The 17,792-nt window shown below is 47.1% G+C and overlaps 1 protein-coding gene across 1 annotated transcript in view; it reads right to left on the reverse strand.

The window, feature by feature from the left end:
- Positions 1-2,132: 2,132 nt before the first annotated feature.
- The window catches only part of UNC5C (unc-5 netrin receptor C), a 387,317-nt gene continuing 371,657 nt past the window's right edge, over positions 2,133-17,792 (reverse strand). Inside the window, exons 13-16 of the mRNA XM_060147584.1 lie at positions 12,667-12,816; positions 10,536-10,700; positions 4,693-4,871; positions 2,133-3,935 (exon numbers count right to left, since the gene is read on the reverse strand). Of these exons, the coding sequence (XP_060003567.1) occupies positions 3,770-3,935; positions 4,693-4,871; positions 10,536-10,700; positions 12,667-12,816 (660 nt within the window). The 3' untranslated portion in view covers positions 2,133-3,769. The remainder of the gene's footprint in view (positions 3,936-4,692; positions 4,872-10,535; positions 10,701-12,666; positions 12,817-17,792) is intronic.

Genomic DNA, 17,792 nt, shown 5'->3' on the forward strand with positions numbered 1-17,792 from the left:
AAATAATAGTGTATGTAAAAATGGCTAATGGTTATGCAACTTAACAATGGACATCTCACCCCAAATATTGCCCTGCCTTGGAAGAGCTTACATTGCTCCTGTGATAATATGGGGATTTTTCTGGGTAGCTGAGGTGAGTATCCACACTGGTGTTCATGCTGTTTATGAAAAGACTACTGGCTGTGAGCACCTCGGTGTTACCTGTTTGGCATCACCTTGTGCCCAGTTATCAACTCTGAATCTAACTTCTGTTCCTTCCAGATCACTTAAAGGAAATTTCAGTGAGTTTGGTGAGAGGAAAGTGAAAACAGGAGGAAACCTCTGCCTTTAGATCCCCAAATTCAGGAGGCTAATTTCTTCTCCTTGGTTATCAAGCACAGTTTCCACTTCATTAGACGCACTATTTTCATTTGCATATGTAAAACTTATTTCTAAGTGGGTGCTTCTTACACCCTCAAAAATAAATACTAGAGAACTAAAAGATTTAAAACATATAAAGCCCAATGAAAAATATAAATATTAAAAATGACAACTCTTCAAAAACTGTTTCGTACAGATTGTTACGTACTTCTGTTATTCCTATAACCAAAACCCAACTTGAGACGTGTTGTGTATGAACGAGTTAGTAACAAATGTACGAGGCTCATAAGGACATGCAATTTTTGGTATGGCTAATTTAAGTGACAAACAATGTGAGAGTAAGAAAACTAGAAGTGAAAATTTCCCCACGTCTGTTTGTCATAAAGGTCCTGCAGACGCTATAGGTATCCATTCCCTTGGTCAAACAACTTTTCCCAAGTTTTCCTATTAGACGCAGGGTAGATTGCGTTATCCACCACTAGATGGCATCATGCACGAGTGATCGATTTATTTTCCTTCCGGATGAAGTAAACTGGTCTTTGCTCACAACCTACATAGAAGCCCTAGGAATGACAGGCGGGACGTGTCACAGGATGGCTGAGAAGGCGGCTCCCTACGTGCTGAACTGCTGAGTCTGGGTCTTCCGAGTTTGAGAGCAGTCTAACAGCCATTACTTCACTCCCTCCAAGGAAGGAAATCAGAATTCGCAGGGAAAATCATTTGATATAAATGTAAATGCTGTGCCGTACATATGGAAGTTGCCCTTCACCTGATGACAGATGAATACCTCACTTATAGGGAATCAACCGCTCTGCCCGTTAACCGAAAACCACGAAGCATCCGAAGTGAACCCCAAAGCCCCCCCCAATGGGGGAGCCTCAAAAATACAATTCCTGCTGTGTTCTGTAGTTCTGTGTTGATGACTTTTTTTAGTCAGTTTTGGAATTGATTTATCTGAATACTACATAGTTACTCCTTTCTATTTCTCCTTAGGTATCAGATTTCTAATTCTTGACTTCCACAGATGACAGCCCCCCCAAACCAGTAATGGTGAGTAACCTTGAGAAGTTCTTTTAAGATGCAGCAATGGACAACAGTCTTTCCTCCTCCTCCTTTTTAAAAATTATGTATTAAATTTTTTTTCATGTAGAATTTTACTATCTTTTGGTCAAAGATGCATTGGTATAAGCATTATCCACTGAACTTGTTAGTGCAATCTTTCCCTTTCACAATAAGTGTAACATATTCTTATATATGGTACAGGGGGTGGTCTGAGAGAGATTATGGAATATGCATCTAAAACAAAAGGTAAGAAATAAAAGGCAGGAAAGAAAAGGCTCCCTACAAGGTATCAGCAGTTTCTCGATGATGAGGATGGAGGAACCTGGGAATATCAAAAAGTTACCAAAATAGTCAGGAGAGGAAATATATGTGGAAAGAAGGGGGAAAGGGTATAAAATTATTTCTAATTCAAATCCTGTCAGCAACTTGGATACCTCCAGCCCAAAAGTTAACCACAGCCATGTTTTGGAAGTTCTGATTCATACGCACGGGTGCTTGTTGTTCAATCTTGGTTTGGCTCCTGGGCTGTTGACTCTTTATTCCCCACCTGCTGAATGAATTGAGTCCCTGTGTTAAAACAAAGAGCCTGTGATGGTCCTCAGGAAATATCATAGTTTACACAAAGTAGTCTGTTGACTATTTTTCAGTTAAAAATTTTTTTAATTAAAAAAATTTTGACCAGGACAATAATAGAACATAATTTGCAACTAGTCAGGAAGGCAACTGGTCCCAAGAGAGGAAAGAAAGTGATAATAAAGGGATGCCATCTCTGGGTGAACAGCGTGATGCAATGACACAAAGACAAGACTTGAAAGCATGACAAATATGTTACAGGTTAGAATAATTATCTTCCAAGTGGGAACTATTTGAAAGGCATAATGTAGCCTGGGCGAAAGGCTAGTTGAATCTTTAAATGATCCAGGTCAGCGTCCATTGTGGTCTTCATACTGATGACGGAGACTGGGAGCATCACAGTGGAAGTCAAGCATTTTAGAACCTTGAGCTGATCTAATCCCATCCCTTCAGTTTACAGGTGAGGAAGCTGAGGTCCAGTGAGGGTAAATGACTCTCCCAAGGTAGCACAGCTAGACAGTGACAAACCCAGAATGAGAACCGGTTTCCAGCTCAGAGGCTGTTCCTTCAACCACACTGCCTCCAAGGTAGACAGAGGACCCACGAGAGGCGTGTGGGGCTGTGTGACCACAATGCTGAGTAAAGCCTGAATCAGAACACTTGAACGCTTCTCGTGACGAGACTCAGAGGACAAAGCCCCTGCCTGAGCAAGCTCAGAGACCAGACTGACAAGGCCAGTGAGCATTTACCTCCTTTCCAGGCAGAATGATGGGAGAAAGATAAAAGGTCAGGGAAGCAATGCCTGTTTAATTAAACTGGCGACCACGCCCACCTTGTTATGAGAAGGTGCCCGGGTCAGGTCAATACCTAAATACTAACAGTACTGCTAACAAAAACAAGTTAAAAGAAAATCCTTTTACTAGAATACTTGTAAATACTCATCAATAATAATGATGATGATAATAATAATACCTTTCTTTTAAAAAAAAAAAAAACACTTCAAGTTGCATATTACAAACACACATGTTGTGGAAAAAATGCTTGTTTGTGTGGCTGAACGTGAATCCCTGTCTTCCCTGCCACGCTATAGCTTTATTCCCCAAGGGCGTGAGGTGGGTACCCTCAAGGAATAAGGAAGTCTTAGCTCTCTCTCCTTTATACTTAGGTTCTCCACTTCCCCGATACAAACAGTAACACTGGTTCTACAAGTTCTAGAAACAGAACACTGATGGGAGGATTATCTCTGAGACACTTGATGCACATGATTTGTAGGAAAAGTCTGTGATTTCTCTGTAAATTACTAATCTGAAAGAGACACAGCAAACCGTCCACAGCTTCAACTTCAAATGATTTAAACAAAAATAGAACGAGCCATGGACAGTGTCTGCATCCCTGTCCAATTGGATGTAAACAACGTTTGTAGAAACTGGGTTTGTTAAGAAAGTTTATCCATAGATCTGGATAGCAATAAAAAGCGTTTCCTAGGAAACTGTAAGATCCTGTACCACACAGCATACAGCCCAACTAAGAGGAAAATTAGGTTGATTTCTAAATTCAAGATACACATTTGTACAATTGTTCTTAACTCCTGTGACGATGTCCGAGTAGAGTGGGCATGTATATTGGTAGTTGTGTCTGTTTTCCTTCTCTCTCCCGCTGCAATCTTGCCTGTGGAGCTCACTGGTCTAGACTGGGTTTCCTCCTCAGCTCTGAGCCCCTGGACGTCCACAGACTCCCTGTGACTCTCCTGCTTCACTCTCAGCCCCAGCCTGGGTCAATACTGCCCTTCTGCTGCTAACGACACTACTGTTTCATGTCTTCCCATCTCCTCCAAGACAGCTGCCAGCACGCTCAGGTTTCCATCTGGGAAGTTCTGTGCCTCCCAGAGATCCAGGATGACGCCAGTTGGACTTGATTTGGTGGCAAAGTAATTCAAGTACCTGTAATTGGTAATGGGAAAATGTGCTGAATGGTGTGATGTACGGATCTCTTTTCCTTTCAGTTTTTACTAAACCTTTTCGTTACTGCATTTCTGTAAGTATAACTGGACCCACTTGGGAAACTGTGGCTTGCAGTGAGCCGTTCTGAACAACTAGCCCATACTTAATTAGGTCAGCCCCGGACAGGAGACGTGATGCCTTAACTTTAACCTCAACTCTGAGTAAGATAATTTAAGAGACAAGATGTCTGTGGGTCACATCCTAAACAGGAAACCAAGAGACTTATGTTTTCTTTCCAGCCCAGGCTCTGATCATCTTTGACAGGTTATGCCACGCCTTTTGCTTGGTCGTGACGGCAACGTTCTACAAAGAAGAGCCTCCGGAGGTCTCTTCGTAACTTCCTGGCGGCGCTGTGTTTAGCATGTTCATTACCCATCCAGCATTAGGTCCTGCTCAGCAGGAGGCGAGGAACAAGTTAGCGAATGGATATATCACTTAGGGGGATTTAGCCTGTCAGCTTTGCGAAGTGGATCACAAAACCTGATATTTACAAATGTCAGGTAAGCCCAGGATGTCTCTCAACAACGTGTTTGCAAGACCATGGTGCAAGATACAAGGTAGGAGCTTAATACATGTTGTCATAATGAAAAGTAAGTAAATGTACAGATGGAGAAAAAGAATGAACGTTGCCCTAAGTCAGCTCTATCAGTCCTGGAGCCCGATGGTCTAACTAGTTCTGAAGCCTGGCCATACCCACCTGTCCAGGTTTAGCTTATGGGCCAGCATCCTCCAGTCATGACCCCTCGTCTGTGGGGCATCCAGGCTGCTACAGAGCTTCTGCCGGATCGGGGGAGGGATGCTGAAAGCACTGGGTCCCGTCATGGTGGTGACGGTGCTCGCTGGATCCAGCAGAGGCAGATCGATGCCAGTAGGTTCCTGTAGTTCAGGCACGGGAACAACACAGCATTATTTCTGAAGACAAAAGCAATCCTTATTGAGCCAATCAACATAATGCCTTGCTTTGAATGGTAAGAAGAGAATGAATGTTATTATATTCTCCTTAGTGAGAATGGCTTCTTTCTGGCTGACGGCTGTGATTCTCTGTAACCTGGCTGAGAGGAAGAGGTACATTCTGAGCTGATTTTTGCATAGCCTTGGATGTACGGGTCTTCTGTAAGGACTGGGCTAGCTGGAAAGCTCGGGTGTAATTCAATTACAGCTTTTCTAATGGGATTCTCCAGGATGAGCAAGGGAATATCAATACTGCTAAAGGTTTAGGTTTGGGGGGGTGGGGAGAAATGTTCAAAAGGGCAGCTCTTTGAGAATGAACTGATCTAGATCTGAGATTCTAGAGGCTGTCTGACCCTGAGGGGAAGCCCTGGGCAAACGCTTGAGTAAATTCTCCCTCTAACCTCTGCAGAAGATGGCTCGGGGCCTGCTTTTGTTGAATGAAATGGAACACAGCTCTCCTCTAAATGACATCGAATTAAGACTAATTATTTAAAAGAAAATGGCGAACACAGTACCTGGCTTTAGGGCAAGCTGCTAACAGAATCCTCCAATTGCTGTGCACCCTTGTTTTTAAATCTAATTTTAGTAGAGAAAACCACAGATTGGCTCTTGAGATAGTTTCAGCTCATAAAACAGCACGATTGCAAAACCTGAAATTCATCTGCAGGAGAAACTCTAATCATTTTCTGATCACTTCTGCTGGTTGGAAAAGCAAAAGCAAATGTTGCCTGGGGACTATTAAAGCAATAAAAGAAAATCCACTTAATCTACTTTAAATGTCATCTCTCTCTTTTTCAGAGCAGGTAACTCCGTGGTGAACATAATTAGTTGCTGGAGGATAAAACAGCCACACGCCGGTCCAGCCATCAGGAAGTCTCGGGGTCTGGTGGAGGGCTCCGCTCAGACGTCAGTGCCCCCGCCCTCCAGAGCCTCCCAGACCCTGCCGTTCCTACACCTGGGGGCCACTGTCTGTGTTCCAGGATCAGCAGCCCAGGCCCACTGCGAGGCTTGTGCGATCACACGGCACAGGGTCCGTCCGGGGGCTCTGGAGGGCACGTTAGAGCAAAACAAATTTTTTTGCCACAGACCATCAAGTGGTGTTGGCTGTGATCACAATATCTGGCCTCAGAACCCAAAGCTTGGCAAACTGAGCCTCGGAGGATTCCAGTGGCTCCTTTATGTTAACAACTCCAGCACACAGCAGGACTGAGAAGACTGGTATGAGATATGTTGGAGTCCCTGAATCCCAAAGAGCTTTCCCTGCACTGGGCACAGAGCTCTTTCCGAGGGACCACGAGGACAGAGGGCTCCTGACCTCAACGGCATAGGGCTTAAACAAAGGGCTTAAACCAGAAGAGAGGACTGAAGGCACATGTCCGTGCTTTTCAACAGATTTACGTTGGGAACGTCTGCACCCAAGTGGCCAGCACTTCTCTCAGGTATAAAATTGGGAGCGGGGGCGGGCAGAGGCGTGGAGAAATCACACCTCATTCCACAGCTTAGCGCTCCGGCCCACTTGCAAGTCCTGCTTGCTTCTTGTCTGGACCGTAACAATGGGGCCTGGAAGGAAACCCAGCCTGCCCATCCCTGGCCTGCGGTGGAGGCTGTCTGCACGGGGAGTGGGGGGGGAGGGTTCTGCTTGGTGTAGCGCTGCCTCGTGCCCTCACCAGCTCCCTGCTGCTTCCCTGTGGTCTATCCCTTATGCCAGACTCATCTTCCTAAAGCCCAGCGCTGACGTTTCTCCTGCCTTCTCTTGGTAAGTGTTAAATGGCTCTCCTACCACATGGATTCCCAACTCCTTATCAGGCCATGAGGTTATCTGCAGGGCCTGCCTGGCAGGCCGGCCTGAAGCCTGGGATGCCTGTAACCTGCAGAGCCAGGCCTGCCGTGGACGAGGGGCCCCTGTGTTCCCTCCACCTGGCAGCCTGGCTCCTGTCTTTCTCAGGTTGCACTGGCATGACCGGACCATTCACTGTTCCTAGCACCTTTCTTAAGGATGTACCTTCGAGAGTTCTTCTGCCCTTTCCCTTAACCTCTTGTCAGGCAAACACCTCAAAACGTGGGCTGAAAAGCATGTTCCCTGAGCAAAGCCGCCCAGAGCCCTCCGCCTGGAGCCCTCCTACAGCACTTCCCACAGCCCCTGTCCTCCTCCTACATCTGCTCTATGCACGCTGGTTGTACTTACGGACGAATTCCTCTGATTTCCCAAAGTTCTTGGAGATGAGAGTATTTTTGTCATCCTCAGAACTTCTTTGACCCTCAGGGCAGTGCCCTGAACGTGGAAGCTACTCAATTCATAGTTGTTGAAGAGAGGAAGGTATGTTTTCTGGTAGAGCAAGAGGATGAAGCCAGTTCCTAACAGAAGCCCACCTCACAGAATAGTGCTGCCACATTCCAACTAAACGTGGCTAAAGGTAAGGCTCTCCTCACTGTTCAGTCCTGAAGGTAAGGCAGGCACGACTCTCAGGAAGGTCTGCTCACACATACATGTTGTCCCCCTTCTCTTGGTGAATAAAGAACTGTCAGCACTTTACGTGGGCCTTCAAACCCTGAGTCTCCAGCCTTGGCTACTGCGCCTGTTTATCTCCTTGTGCATGAGACAAGCCCTTGTCTCTCTTATCAGATGGCTGACAGCAGCCTTGGAGGTAAAAGAAAAATACATACATACATTTACATTCAAATTTCATCTAGTAATTTCTGTTGCTGTTAGTTCTTCTTTTACTTCCAGGTATGCTCTCACAGAACACTTACTATAATAATTGTTTATGATATTGGTACCACCTGTCTTTGATGTTATGCTTCCCTTGGTTAAACATGATTTTTCACCATTAACCAAACAGCTGCTGTGGCACACGTTTTCAACACTCCATGGGAGAGACGACTTTCCTTTCCTGTATTCTGACTCTTCCTGAAGTCACTTAGAAAAACTAGATTTTCCCAAGGGTCCTTTTTGAACAGGTTATAGAAAACAGAGGAGGTGAATAGATAGGATGGCTATAGCAGAGTGAGGCTTTGTACATCTTCAATATTGTTCTTTGTGTGCACGAAAGTGCTGTGTGTCCGTAGTTAACAGGGTTATAACGTCTTTGTCTATACTGTAGCTAAAACTAAAAGTCCTAACGAGACTGAAGCTTCTTTCTCTCCTCTACTTTTTTTTCCTCTTGCTGGTGATGGGCAGCTTCTCCTTTATTACCTCCCCTGTCCCTCTAAGGAAAAAACCTTTTATCATCATTTATCCTCATACTTTTAACTCTTCTAGGCATTTTCATTCTTAAACTTCATCTCTGTGAGACTAAAGGCTTTATCTCTAGGTAAGGAATCTCTGGCCAAGGCCCCTAGAGAGGAACAATCGTCCAGCTCTTGACATCACCCCGGTCTGTGTCAAGCACAGCCTGGTCTCCCTGGGGGGCAGCAGGCCCTGTGCCTGACTGCAGAGGCCAAGGGCCGAGGAGCTTTAGAAAGGAGCGCTGGTGACGCCTTGAGCAGTGGGTGGCAGGGGGAGGGCAGCAGCGCATTCCTGGCAAGTCAGCTCATTTTCAGGAGATGGGACGCTGGAACTGCAGCCCCGGGCCACCTGCCAGCCTGCCACGTGACCCTAGGGAGGAGCCCTGTCCAGAAGACAGGCACCACCAGTGGAGCCTTTTCTCTGGTTGGTTGTGGCTTGTAGCCACAGGGAACCCCTCCTCGAGCTTTTGATGAGAATCCAGGTCTCGGGGCTCTCCAGAGCCAATTGTTCACCAGCACACAGCCTGGCTCCCGACATCAGTACCAGCCCAACTCTCCCCGCTCTGCGGGCCACATGCACCGCATTCAAATGCTAACACCAACAGTGGGACTCGGTGACCCAGAAGGAAAAGCAGCAGAGTGGCCCCTAATCCCCAAAGTCATCCGACTCGGGTCATTTCTGCCTCCCCCCTCCTCCCGCTAAGTGTGCTTGTCTGTCACAGGCCTCTGAGGAGACTAAAGGGTCGGCCTCCCTGAGCTGACTGCCACCAGATTGCAAAAGAAATCATCTTTCCCCTGTGTTGGCACAGGAAAGAAAGTCCTTAAACTGATCCCACTATGACGCGACACTATCTCTTCGGTGAGGGGTTGGCTGGCCTGGCGGGGGGCGGGGGGGGGGGTCAGCCCTGACCAGCGCGCTTTCATTCGCGGCCACAGCTCGTCTGCCTTTTCATCACATCGCTCATGCTGAACGGAAAGCAAGCATCAAAGGAGCAGACCTCCTCGCCGCCCCCTCCAAAATTCCGCAGCCTTTGTTGTGGCTGGAGCTGGGTGGGTATTGAGCTTTGCAGACCTGCTGGGCCTGGAAAGTGAAAACACCCTCCCGAGCCAGCAGGGGTGGTGCTGCGGGCCCGGTAGATGGGCCCGCGCACAGAAAGGCCCGGCGGTTGCCATGGCGCCCTGACACCAAGATCATGCCTTATGAATGTCACCAGGGCCTGTGACTAAAGTTGTTTATGAGTCAAAAGTCTCATGAAACGGAGGGAGGAAACGATGACCGCCGCTCGCCAGGCTGTGGGAAAGGAGGAGGTGGCAGCGTCAAGGCTGACGTGCTCCCCCCCTCGGTTTGCTAAGGAAGACTGTCTTTAAATACATGTGGAGCGAGACACGCCCAACAGGGTGACGTTTCATTCGTCGCTGTGCATGAGACAGCGAGGAAGAAGTAGTCTTTTAAATCATATACCGTCCGGCTGTACTTCTAAAATATGACAATTCTGTGCTGGGGCTCAAAAAGCAACGGCAAGCTCAGCTCCACAGGCCCCAGACGGTGCTGCCCCCTTCCTCTCACCCTGTCCTTTTCCTTTTGTCCCTCCAGCCTGAAGCGTTTCCATGGTTCTAACTCCAAGCCCTGGGGTCCCAGGTAACCAATAAGGTCACGAGCACCCCCTCTTTCCACCCAGAGAAGTCTGAAATAGCAGTGATGATTTTATATGTCTCTATCTCAGAAATGACAGAGTCCCACCTGAAGGAAGTGAGGGTCACAGCGAGGAAAGGCAGCGTGATGGGCGCCAGTGGGGAAATGCGTCGATTTTACTTCTATTTCTGGACTGTCTCTCCTACCTCGGGGAGAAGGCCATCTCTTCTATTTGGAGGATGATGTATAAGAGAGCACCGAGACCAAGAGACTTCTCCTTTCGACATGGAGATAAAAGGAAAGGAGGCAAAAGGAGGGGGCAGGGAGTGCACGGTCAGGCAAAGCAGGTGAGTTCCCAGGAAAGAACCAGAACAGGAGGAGAGGCGGAGGATACAAGGAACAGGGGACAGCAGGGATGCTTTGGGAAAGTTACTCTATGTGTGCGATACTTAAATTGAACCTTATACTCGAAGTTCAGATCTGTGTAAAAAGTTAGGACAAGATCCTTAAGTTCATGTCACAAAACGTAGAAGTCCTGTTTTTTGCAAGGGATCCTCGATTACACTTTCATGTGATTTTAGCTCCCTGTGTTCATTAAAAATACCATTCTGTGAACCAGCAGGCCCTCCAGAGAGCGTTTCAGGACTTCCCACGCTGAGATACCTTATACCCCACTGGCCCTCCCGGAGGTCGGTCCCTCCTCTGGTCTGAGACCAATGAGCGCCTCTTACCTCGGACACGGTGCAGTTTAGCTGGAAGATCTGCCCTTCTCCCTCTACCTGCCGCACACACAGTTTGCAGACCAGCTCCACTGTGTTCAGGCTAAATCTCTCCAGAGTGAACGTGCAGTGGAGGTTTCTCTGAGACCCACTCCAGATGTGGTAGAAAGGAATTTCCTGAAGCATATAAAAGGGTGAGCCACAAATGAGGGACTAACGCTCAAGGAAGCTATCAGACAGCACGCTGCAGAGTACTCATCTCAGTACCGCACATGTTAATTACCTTCTTTAATCCTCACGATGGGTCCATGCACAAGCACATCCCAACCTCCTTTTCAGGTGAAAAAAACTGAGGCCCAGAGATGTTAAAGAACTCACCCAAAGTGCCACAGCTAGAAAGTGGCAGAGTTGAGGTCTGAACCCAGGGAATCAGCCCAGAATCCTTATACCTAACCAGCCTGCCGCTTCTCTGTCACTTACCAAAAAACCCCCCCAAAACAAAGAAAACATCGTAAATGGTCTTTTTTTTTAAGGTTTAGACAATTGCCCAAATAAAACCTACACACTCCAGTCATTGCCCATTAAAAGGAACCCCTGCCATGGTACCCTGGAGAAAAGCAAAGTCTAAAGGATGACGCACTGACCCAGTTCCCTTTCATGCCTACGTCCTCCCTCTGCACAGGATGGGGAAAGTCAAAACTCACTACAGGTTGGAAACCGGAGGCTTGATTAGCTGCCAGAGAAAAGTTCTTGGCCTAAAAGGCACCAAGCCTCTAACAGACCCAATTGTCTATGAGTCTAGATCACCTCACAGAGCCCAAGAATCTTTTTTTCAATAAAGGAAGAAGAAGGATTGATACAAAATGGTAGACCATGTTGGTTAAGAACATAGGCTCTGGAGCCAAATCCAGTACAAATAGGATGCCTTCCCCTTGCTCACTTGGTGATTTGGGGCAAGTTACTTAACCTTTCCTCAGTTTCTTCATCTGTGAAAGACTGTACCTAAGCAACAGAGTACCTGAATGGAGGGGGTTAAATGAGATTAATCAAAGTACACGAGAGTCTGGCAGATGGTGAGAACTCAGCCAGGCTTAGCTTAAACTAACATCAGGTTATCATTATTATAAAAACAACTTTCCATTATGGTTGCACAAAAAGAATTGTTCATAAAAGGGGAAGATCTGTGGACTTTTATGGCAGTTGCAAAATCAGAGAAAGAAGAAAGCAAGGGAGGTTGTTTAATGAGCAAGTTAAAGCCAATCTTTCAATCAAGCGCTGAGCGTGTACCCCCATCACAGCTCGAGACTGTAAGCAAACCAGTGGGTTTGTTTCCCACAATTTCTGTGTAAGTACCAGACATCTGAGAGTAAGAATACAGCTGAAACTCTTCCCTTCATCCCTTCTAGTATGTTCATGACTTACTACATCAGGAAATCACAACCAGTGCAGCTACAGTGCAGGGTGTGGGATTGGATTCGCACGTGTGTAGACAAGGATTCACTGCTGATCCTAAGGGTGTCGACGACTCCTAGGATGGGTCTGAGGCTCGGGATCCCATCACACAGTCTCCTGAGAGCGTGGGCTGGCTGATGGAGGATGAGGTGAACACCTCGGGGGAGTCTTGTTTTTCCCACACACAGCTACGTACAGTGGGACTTGGGACCAGTAATTTTATGCTGTTATTTAATAAAATCCTGACCAGGTTTTATTTTCACTTGCTATCCCAGCTTCCAAGCTGAGCTTCCTTCTAAGTTTTCAATGTAAAGGCACTCTCCTAGCCAGGCGGAAGCCTAATTTGTGGCATGTGGGATAACAATGTTCCCTTTCTCCTTTGAATGCATCTGAGGCTGGTTTTTACCAATTCAATGTTAACATTACTCTGAGAATGCACAGACATGATGGACTTGGAAATCTTATTTACTAAAACATTGATAGTAAAGTTATCTGAAAGAGAATTCAGAAAAAAGCATTTCCTCCAGTATGTCTAGAGTATTTTTCAAAAACTCCTAAACACCCCCCAACTATTTTGGACAAATGAGTACTGAGATAGGATTACTTTCAAGGAAGGGAGTGTCTTCTGTCTAAATCATTCTAGCCCTCTTGCAGGTGTCTCCAAGCCTTTGGTTCAGCTTGGGAACCTTACCTGATATTTGGCCAGCAATTTGCTCTTCCAGAGGGAATGGGCGACATCATGAATGGACAGGCGCAGGTTGTGGGTGCTGCCTTTGAAGTGAAGAGCCTTAGGTTCTTCTAGGAGCTGTCCTCCCATCTGTCTCTCGAGCTGCAAGACTTCCTGCGACGACACGTCCCAAACCAAAAGCAAATATGAATGACTGGCATCACTTCCATAGTATGCTTCCTCACTCTGCCCCCAGCCCCCAAACCTAACTGTGCAGCACGTGACCTCCATCCTGCAGCCCCGAGACCCTCCAACTGAGGGCCCCGCCAGTCTGCACATGACTGGGCCCTACTGGCCATGGACTGGGTCAGCAAGCCACACGACGCTGTTGTGCGGTACATTCAGTACAGTCTACACTTCCTGACGAACAAGTCGGGTATTTAATCAAATACGGGGCAACGACAATCAGAACCCAAAATGGGGAGAATCCCCCCAAAAAGAAAAAATCGGTAGAAACGTAGATAAACAGATACGTAAGTAGATTTTCAATGAACTTTTAGGGAAAGGGGCAAACAACTAGAAAACAAACCAGCTCTTAGATTGGAAATACCAGCTAACAAATAAAAATCTGGAATGTGTTTTGGGCACTTTTTCTATTTTTTTCAGTTTCTTTACCTACAGAAATAAAATTTGTGCTTAAAATGATCCACTGCACAATTCCCAATTATTAAAAAATAAAAATATGCTCATTAAATATTCTAACAGAGGAAAGTACACTGATACAGATTAGGAGGATTTTTCAGCACCAACTATTGATCTCAATAGTCACTCAGATTAAATTTTTTAAAAAACCACCTCATTTTTCAAGAACCATGGCTGATTAAATTTGCTATGTAACTTTACTTATGCTATAAAGATATAACATGAAGATAAATTCTGTATCTACTTCCACTCCTCAAGCTAGCTAATGGGAGTTAATGAAGCATTTCCAGCTACAGCTGCAATTATCCAAACATCAGCAAACCATAAGTTCTCAATGAACAAACACCCCGAGTCTCCTCTGCTGTCTGAACTGTCCTGGTGCAGTTTGTCCCTCTCGTGCTGTAAAAGTTTCAGTGATAAGAATACGCAGACATCTGTGACCTTTTTTCCCAAATGGGTTCAGGAAAATAACGGATTTTATAACAATATAAAAACAAAATACGATTTTCTTCTTTGGTGAGATTTCAGTCGGAAGCACGGGGTTCAATAACACAGGTGATCACTCAGGCCATCCCACAGGCATGTACAGGGAACCTACTCCCGCACAGATAGATGGTCACAGTGCAGAACTGTGGTCCAGTAAGTGCAGAGCTTACCAACATCACTGATTAGATGGAAACAGCTCATTTCAAACTGCTCCTTTACCGGTTCTTAGCACCCTCCATCTTTGAGTCCGGCCACTATTCTGCACGATGCAAGCTGCCGAAAGGTCCTATAAGGTGTAGGGAATGTGAGGGTGATGTGGAATGTGGTCTCAGGCGGGGACTCCTCTAGTTAGTGTGTAATGGAAGAGATGAGGCAATAGCACATCGACAGAGAGATGGGAGTGGTCCAGCTGCTTGAGAGCACTGACATTGAGAATATTCAACCTTGCTGGCTGATGAGCGGCTGTTACCTGTGACAGGAGACAGCACTCAGCCACCCCGACACAGACGCTGTGTCACTGTGCCCTGGCTCTGCTGTGCCCGCAGCTCAGCAGCCTCCAAGAGTCCCCATAGGCCTCTAGACGTACCCAGCACAGAGCCGTACACGCTCCTCATGAAACACCCTCCCACAACCCTTCACACTCCAGTCCTCGAGGAGAATCTGGCCGTGCGGGAATAAAGACGGATAAGAAAAGCGAGGAGCGAGGGTTAATTGCAGTTTCTTCTGCTTCAGCAGGAAGGCGTGTAATGAGCTTATGTTGATCATGTTCAGGGTCTAGTTAGCATAATAGAGAAAGCTGATGTTCCCGGTGAACCTGGCACCTGACAAATTCTAAAGCTAAAATGATGTTTGTTTATAAGCCATTAGAAGAAAAGAAACATAATTAGAAATCTTTGAGATTACAGTCATGCCAATCAATCAGTTCTAGCTTCTCTCCAGTACACCCTAATTACCTCATCAAGACATCCAAAGAGCAATCGATAGTAATTATCTGATTACTATAGATCTTCATTATGTCCAAATTATCTCCCTGGGATGTCTAAAAGAAGACGCATTGTATTCCGGGAGGTAACTGTACCCAACGATGTATAATCCACACCCCATTCCTACAATCAACACAGATCGCCAGGGGAGATGGAGGACACGATCAGTTTTCTTGGCAGGGATGACCACTGAAAAAAACCTAAACTGCCTATTGGCCATGACCTTGAGGTCAACAAATCTCATACAGTACCACATTGTGAGTGCAAAGTCTGCGTAGGAGGCAGCCCAAGAATAAGGCTCAGTCCTTGGCTTCTTCGGCACTGACCCCGAAAGTCATGGTAAAGAGTTCTCCCAGTGAGGAAAGAGACTGGGCTGGCTCAAGCCTTTTTTTGAGAGAAGGGACCAAGTAAAGTGCCATTTTAAAGAACATGGTGCTGGAGAACACACTCTCTCTCCATATTCTTAATTTCTCCATCTCTCCGCTAACCAGGAGCGACACAAAGCTGCTGCAAACAGCTGGGAGGAACCTGACTTCTCTGTCCCGTTCAGATGGACAGGAACCCTGGTGAGAGATGAACCGCTCACCATGCTTGGAGCAAGGTCTCTAAACATATTGGACTGCACATGCCATCAATCAAAAAGAAATCAAGCCTGCATTCTGTTTCTGTTTCTTTATAAGTTATATACCTACATTAACACATCAATATGTTAATGTTATAAAATATACCTAAGGTTAAAAGTATGTGCTAAGATGAACAGACACAGAAGTCTTTAATAGTGTCTATTTTTACCCCCCAAATCTCATTGGCCTGGGGGTTGTGAAGTCCATTTTGGAGACTGCTGGCTGGGGCAGCTGTCCCTCCACTAGTACTCTGGGAGAAATCAGCCAGGAGTAAATGATTCAGTAAGAAGATCACCACACTTAAATTTAACATTTTTTTTCTGAAAAGTAGCAACTGGTATCATCGCACCCAGGATGTTCAACTTCAAGGGAACACAACAAAATAAAGGATAAGACAATAACCAAAGCACAGATTAAAAACATTGAAGTGTGAATTAAAGATATGACAATCAAAAACTAAAACAACTCCTTGGAAACTAAAATCACCTAGAGCCACATGAGAGGGAGATGACCTGCCACATATAGCAAATCCCACGTATAAATTTTACGTCAGAAAACAGAAGAGGCAAGCCCACTTGATAGGCTACTCGGGGTTTTGTTCCATACTGTTATGGTTTAAGTATCATAATTTCAGATATTTTATAGCTGATCCCACTTAAAATTAATGTAACATTTTAAAAAGCTTGATTCTCTGAATTCCTTCTGCATGACATCATTTTGGTTATTATACATGATACAGAGAACATACAAATAACAGATGTGTGAATCAACAAAATACAGCTTCAGAGTCACATGCTTTCCTCTCCTTAATCTTCCTGGGAGCATTCATTCAACACACCTGCCAGGAACCACATCGGGTTCTGGGACGCACACACAAGTCAGCCTCCGTCCCAGCCTCAAACCACACTCACAAACCTCAGCTGTGGGGAGACCGACATATAAACACGTAACCCCAACGCAGTGTGCCCAGCTCTAAGACAGCTGCTTTTGGGTCCCAAAGTTGGGATATTTCACACACCTTATGAGAGGAAAGGAACAAGATATATTTAAGGTCAAAAGAGTTAAGAAGACTTAAGAAAAATATCGTGACCTTGGAAAGAAATGCCGTAACAGGAATTAGGATCGTCTAGGCTCTTTGTTCTCAGAAATACAGATGTCGCCTTCCTCTGCAAAGGCTGTCCTCCCTGCCGGAAGCACCCCTGCCTCGGTGCCTTGTTCGGGCTCTGCTTCTATAGAAGGGGTCCCTTTCTGCCTGCCTTTGTCAGTTCTATCTCCACCCCTCCAGCGTAACCTTGAAAGACTCTTGCAGGGGTCAGTTATCAACAGAAACGTCTCCAGCCCATTCTTCCATGGGAACACGCACGTGAACCCCATGCCGCAGGGAGCAGGCCTGTGCGTCAGAGCCGGAGCCCGCCGGGATCTGGGCAACCCCGTGGGGCAGCCGCTTCCCAGTCTGGCGGCTGCTCGGAGAGCGCAGGCTCCCCGGTGGCCCTGAGCACGGGCTGTATGGATTCAAGGAGCCTGTGAGGGACTGTTCGAAAGGCAGGGACGAGGGACTCCACAGGAGAAACAAGGAGCATTCACAATAACCAATTAAGCCAAGACATTAGCCATGCCAAGCCATTAGCCCTGGCCGCTTTAGAGCCACAAAAAACGCAAGCTGTTTTAAAGGACTACGCGTACAAAGGGAGCACCTCTGGCCTCTACCCAGCACCACCCCCCACCCCGGGCGCCGCGCCCTCATTACGGCGCGCGGGAGGAGCCCTACGACTCCTACCCTCCGGCCCCGTAAGCCCACGGCTCTTCACTCCGCGTTACTGCCGGGCCAGACCACGCCTGACTCCGCTGCCGCCCGCCCGTGTTCTTCCTCCTCCGGGCCCTTCCCAGCCCGGGCAGGTGTCAGCCTCACAGCTAGCGCACACGAGTGCCCCCGGTGGCGGGGCTGCCTACGCTGAGATGCCTGAAGCTCATGTTCGGGAACGTGACGAGTCTCCGTCTGTGTGCAAAGCACTGACTGTGTCCCAGGACCTGCGTGAGGCGCCGGGCCCTGGCTTCGCCTCTGCACTCCGTGCTCACCCTCGTCCGCCGTCCCCCTCGCCCTGCGCTCGGACCCCCCTGGCCCTGCTCGAGGACGCGCCTCCTCTCTCGCACCGCTGCTCCCAACTATGCCTTCTTCTTTGAAGGAACTTTTTTTTTTTTTTGCGGTACGCGGGCCTCTCACTGTTGTGGCCTCTCCCGTTGCGGAGCACAGGCTCCGGACGCGCAGGCTCAGCGGCCATGGCTCACGGGCCCAGCCGTTCCGCGGCATGTGGGATCCTCCCGGATCTGGGCACGAACCCATGTCCCCCGCACCGGC

This window comes from Lagenorhynchus albirostris, chromosome 4, assembly GCF_949774975.1.
Source record: "Lagenorhynchus albirostris chromosome 4, mLagAlb1.1, whole genome shotgun sequence".
Lineage (NCBI taxonomy): Eukaryota > Metazoa > Chordata > Mammalia > Artiodactyla > Delphinidae > Lagenorhynchus > Lagenorhynchus albirostris.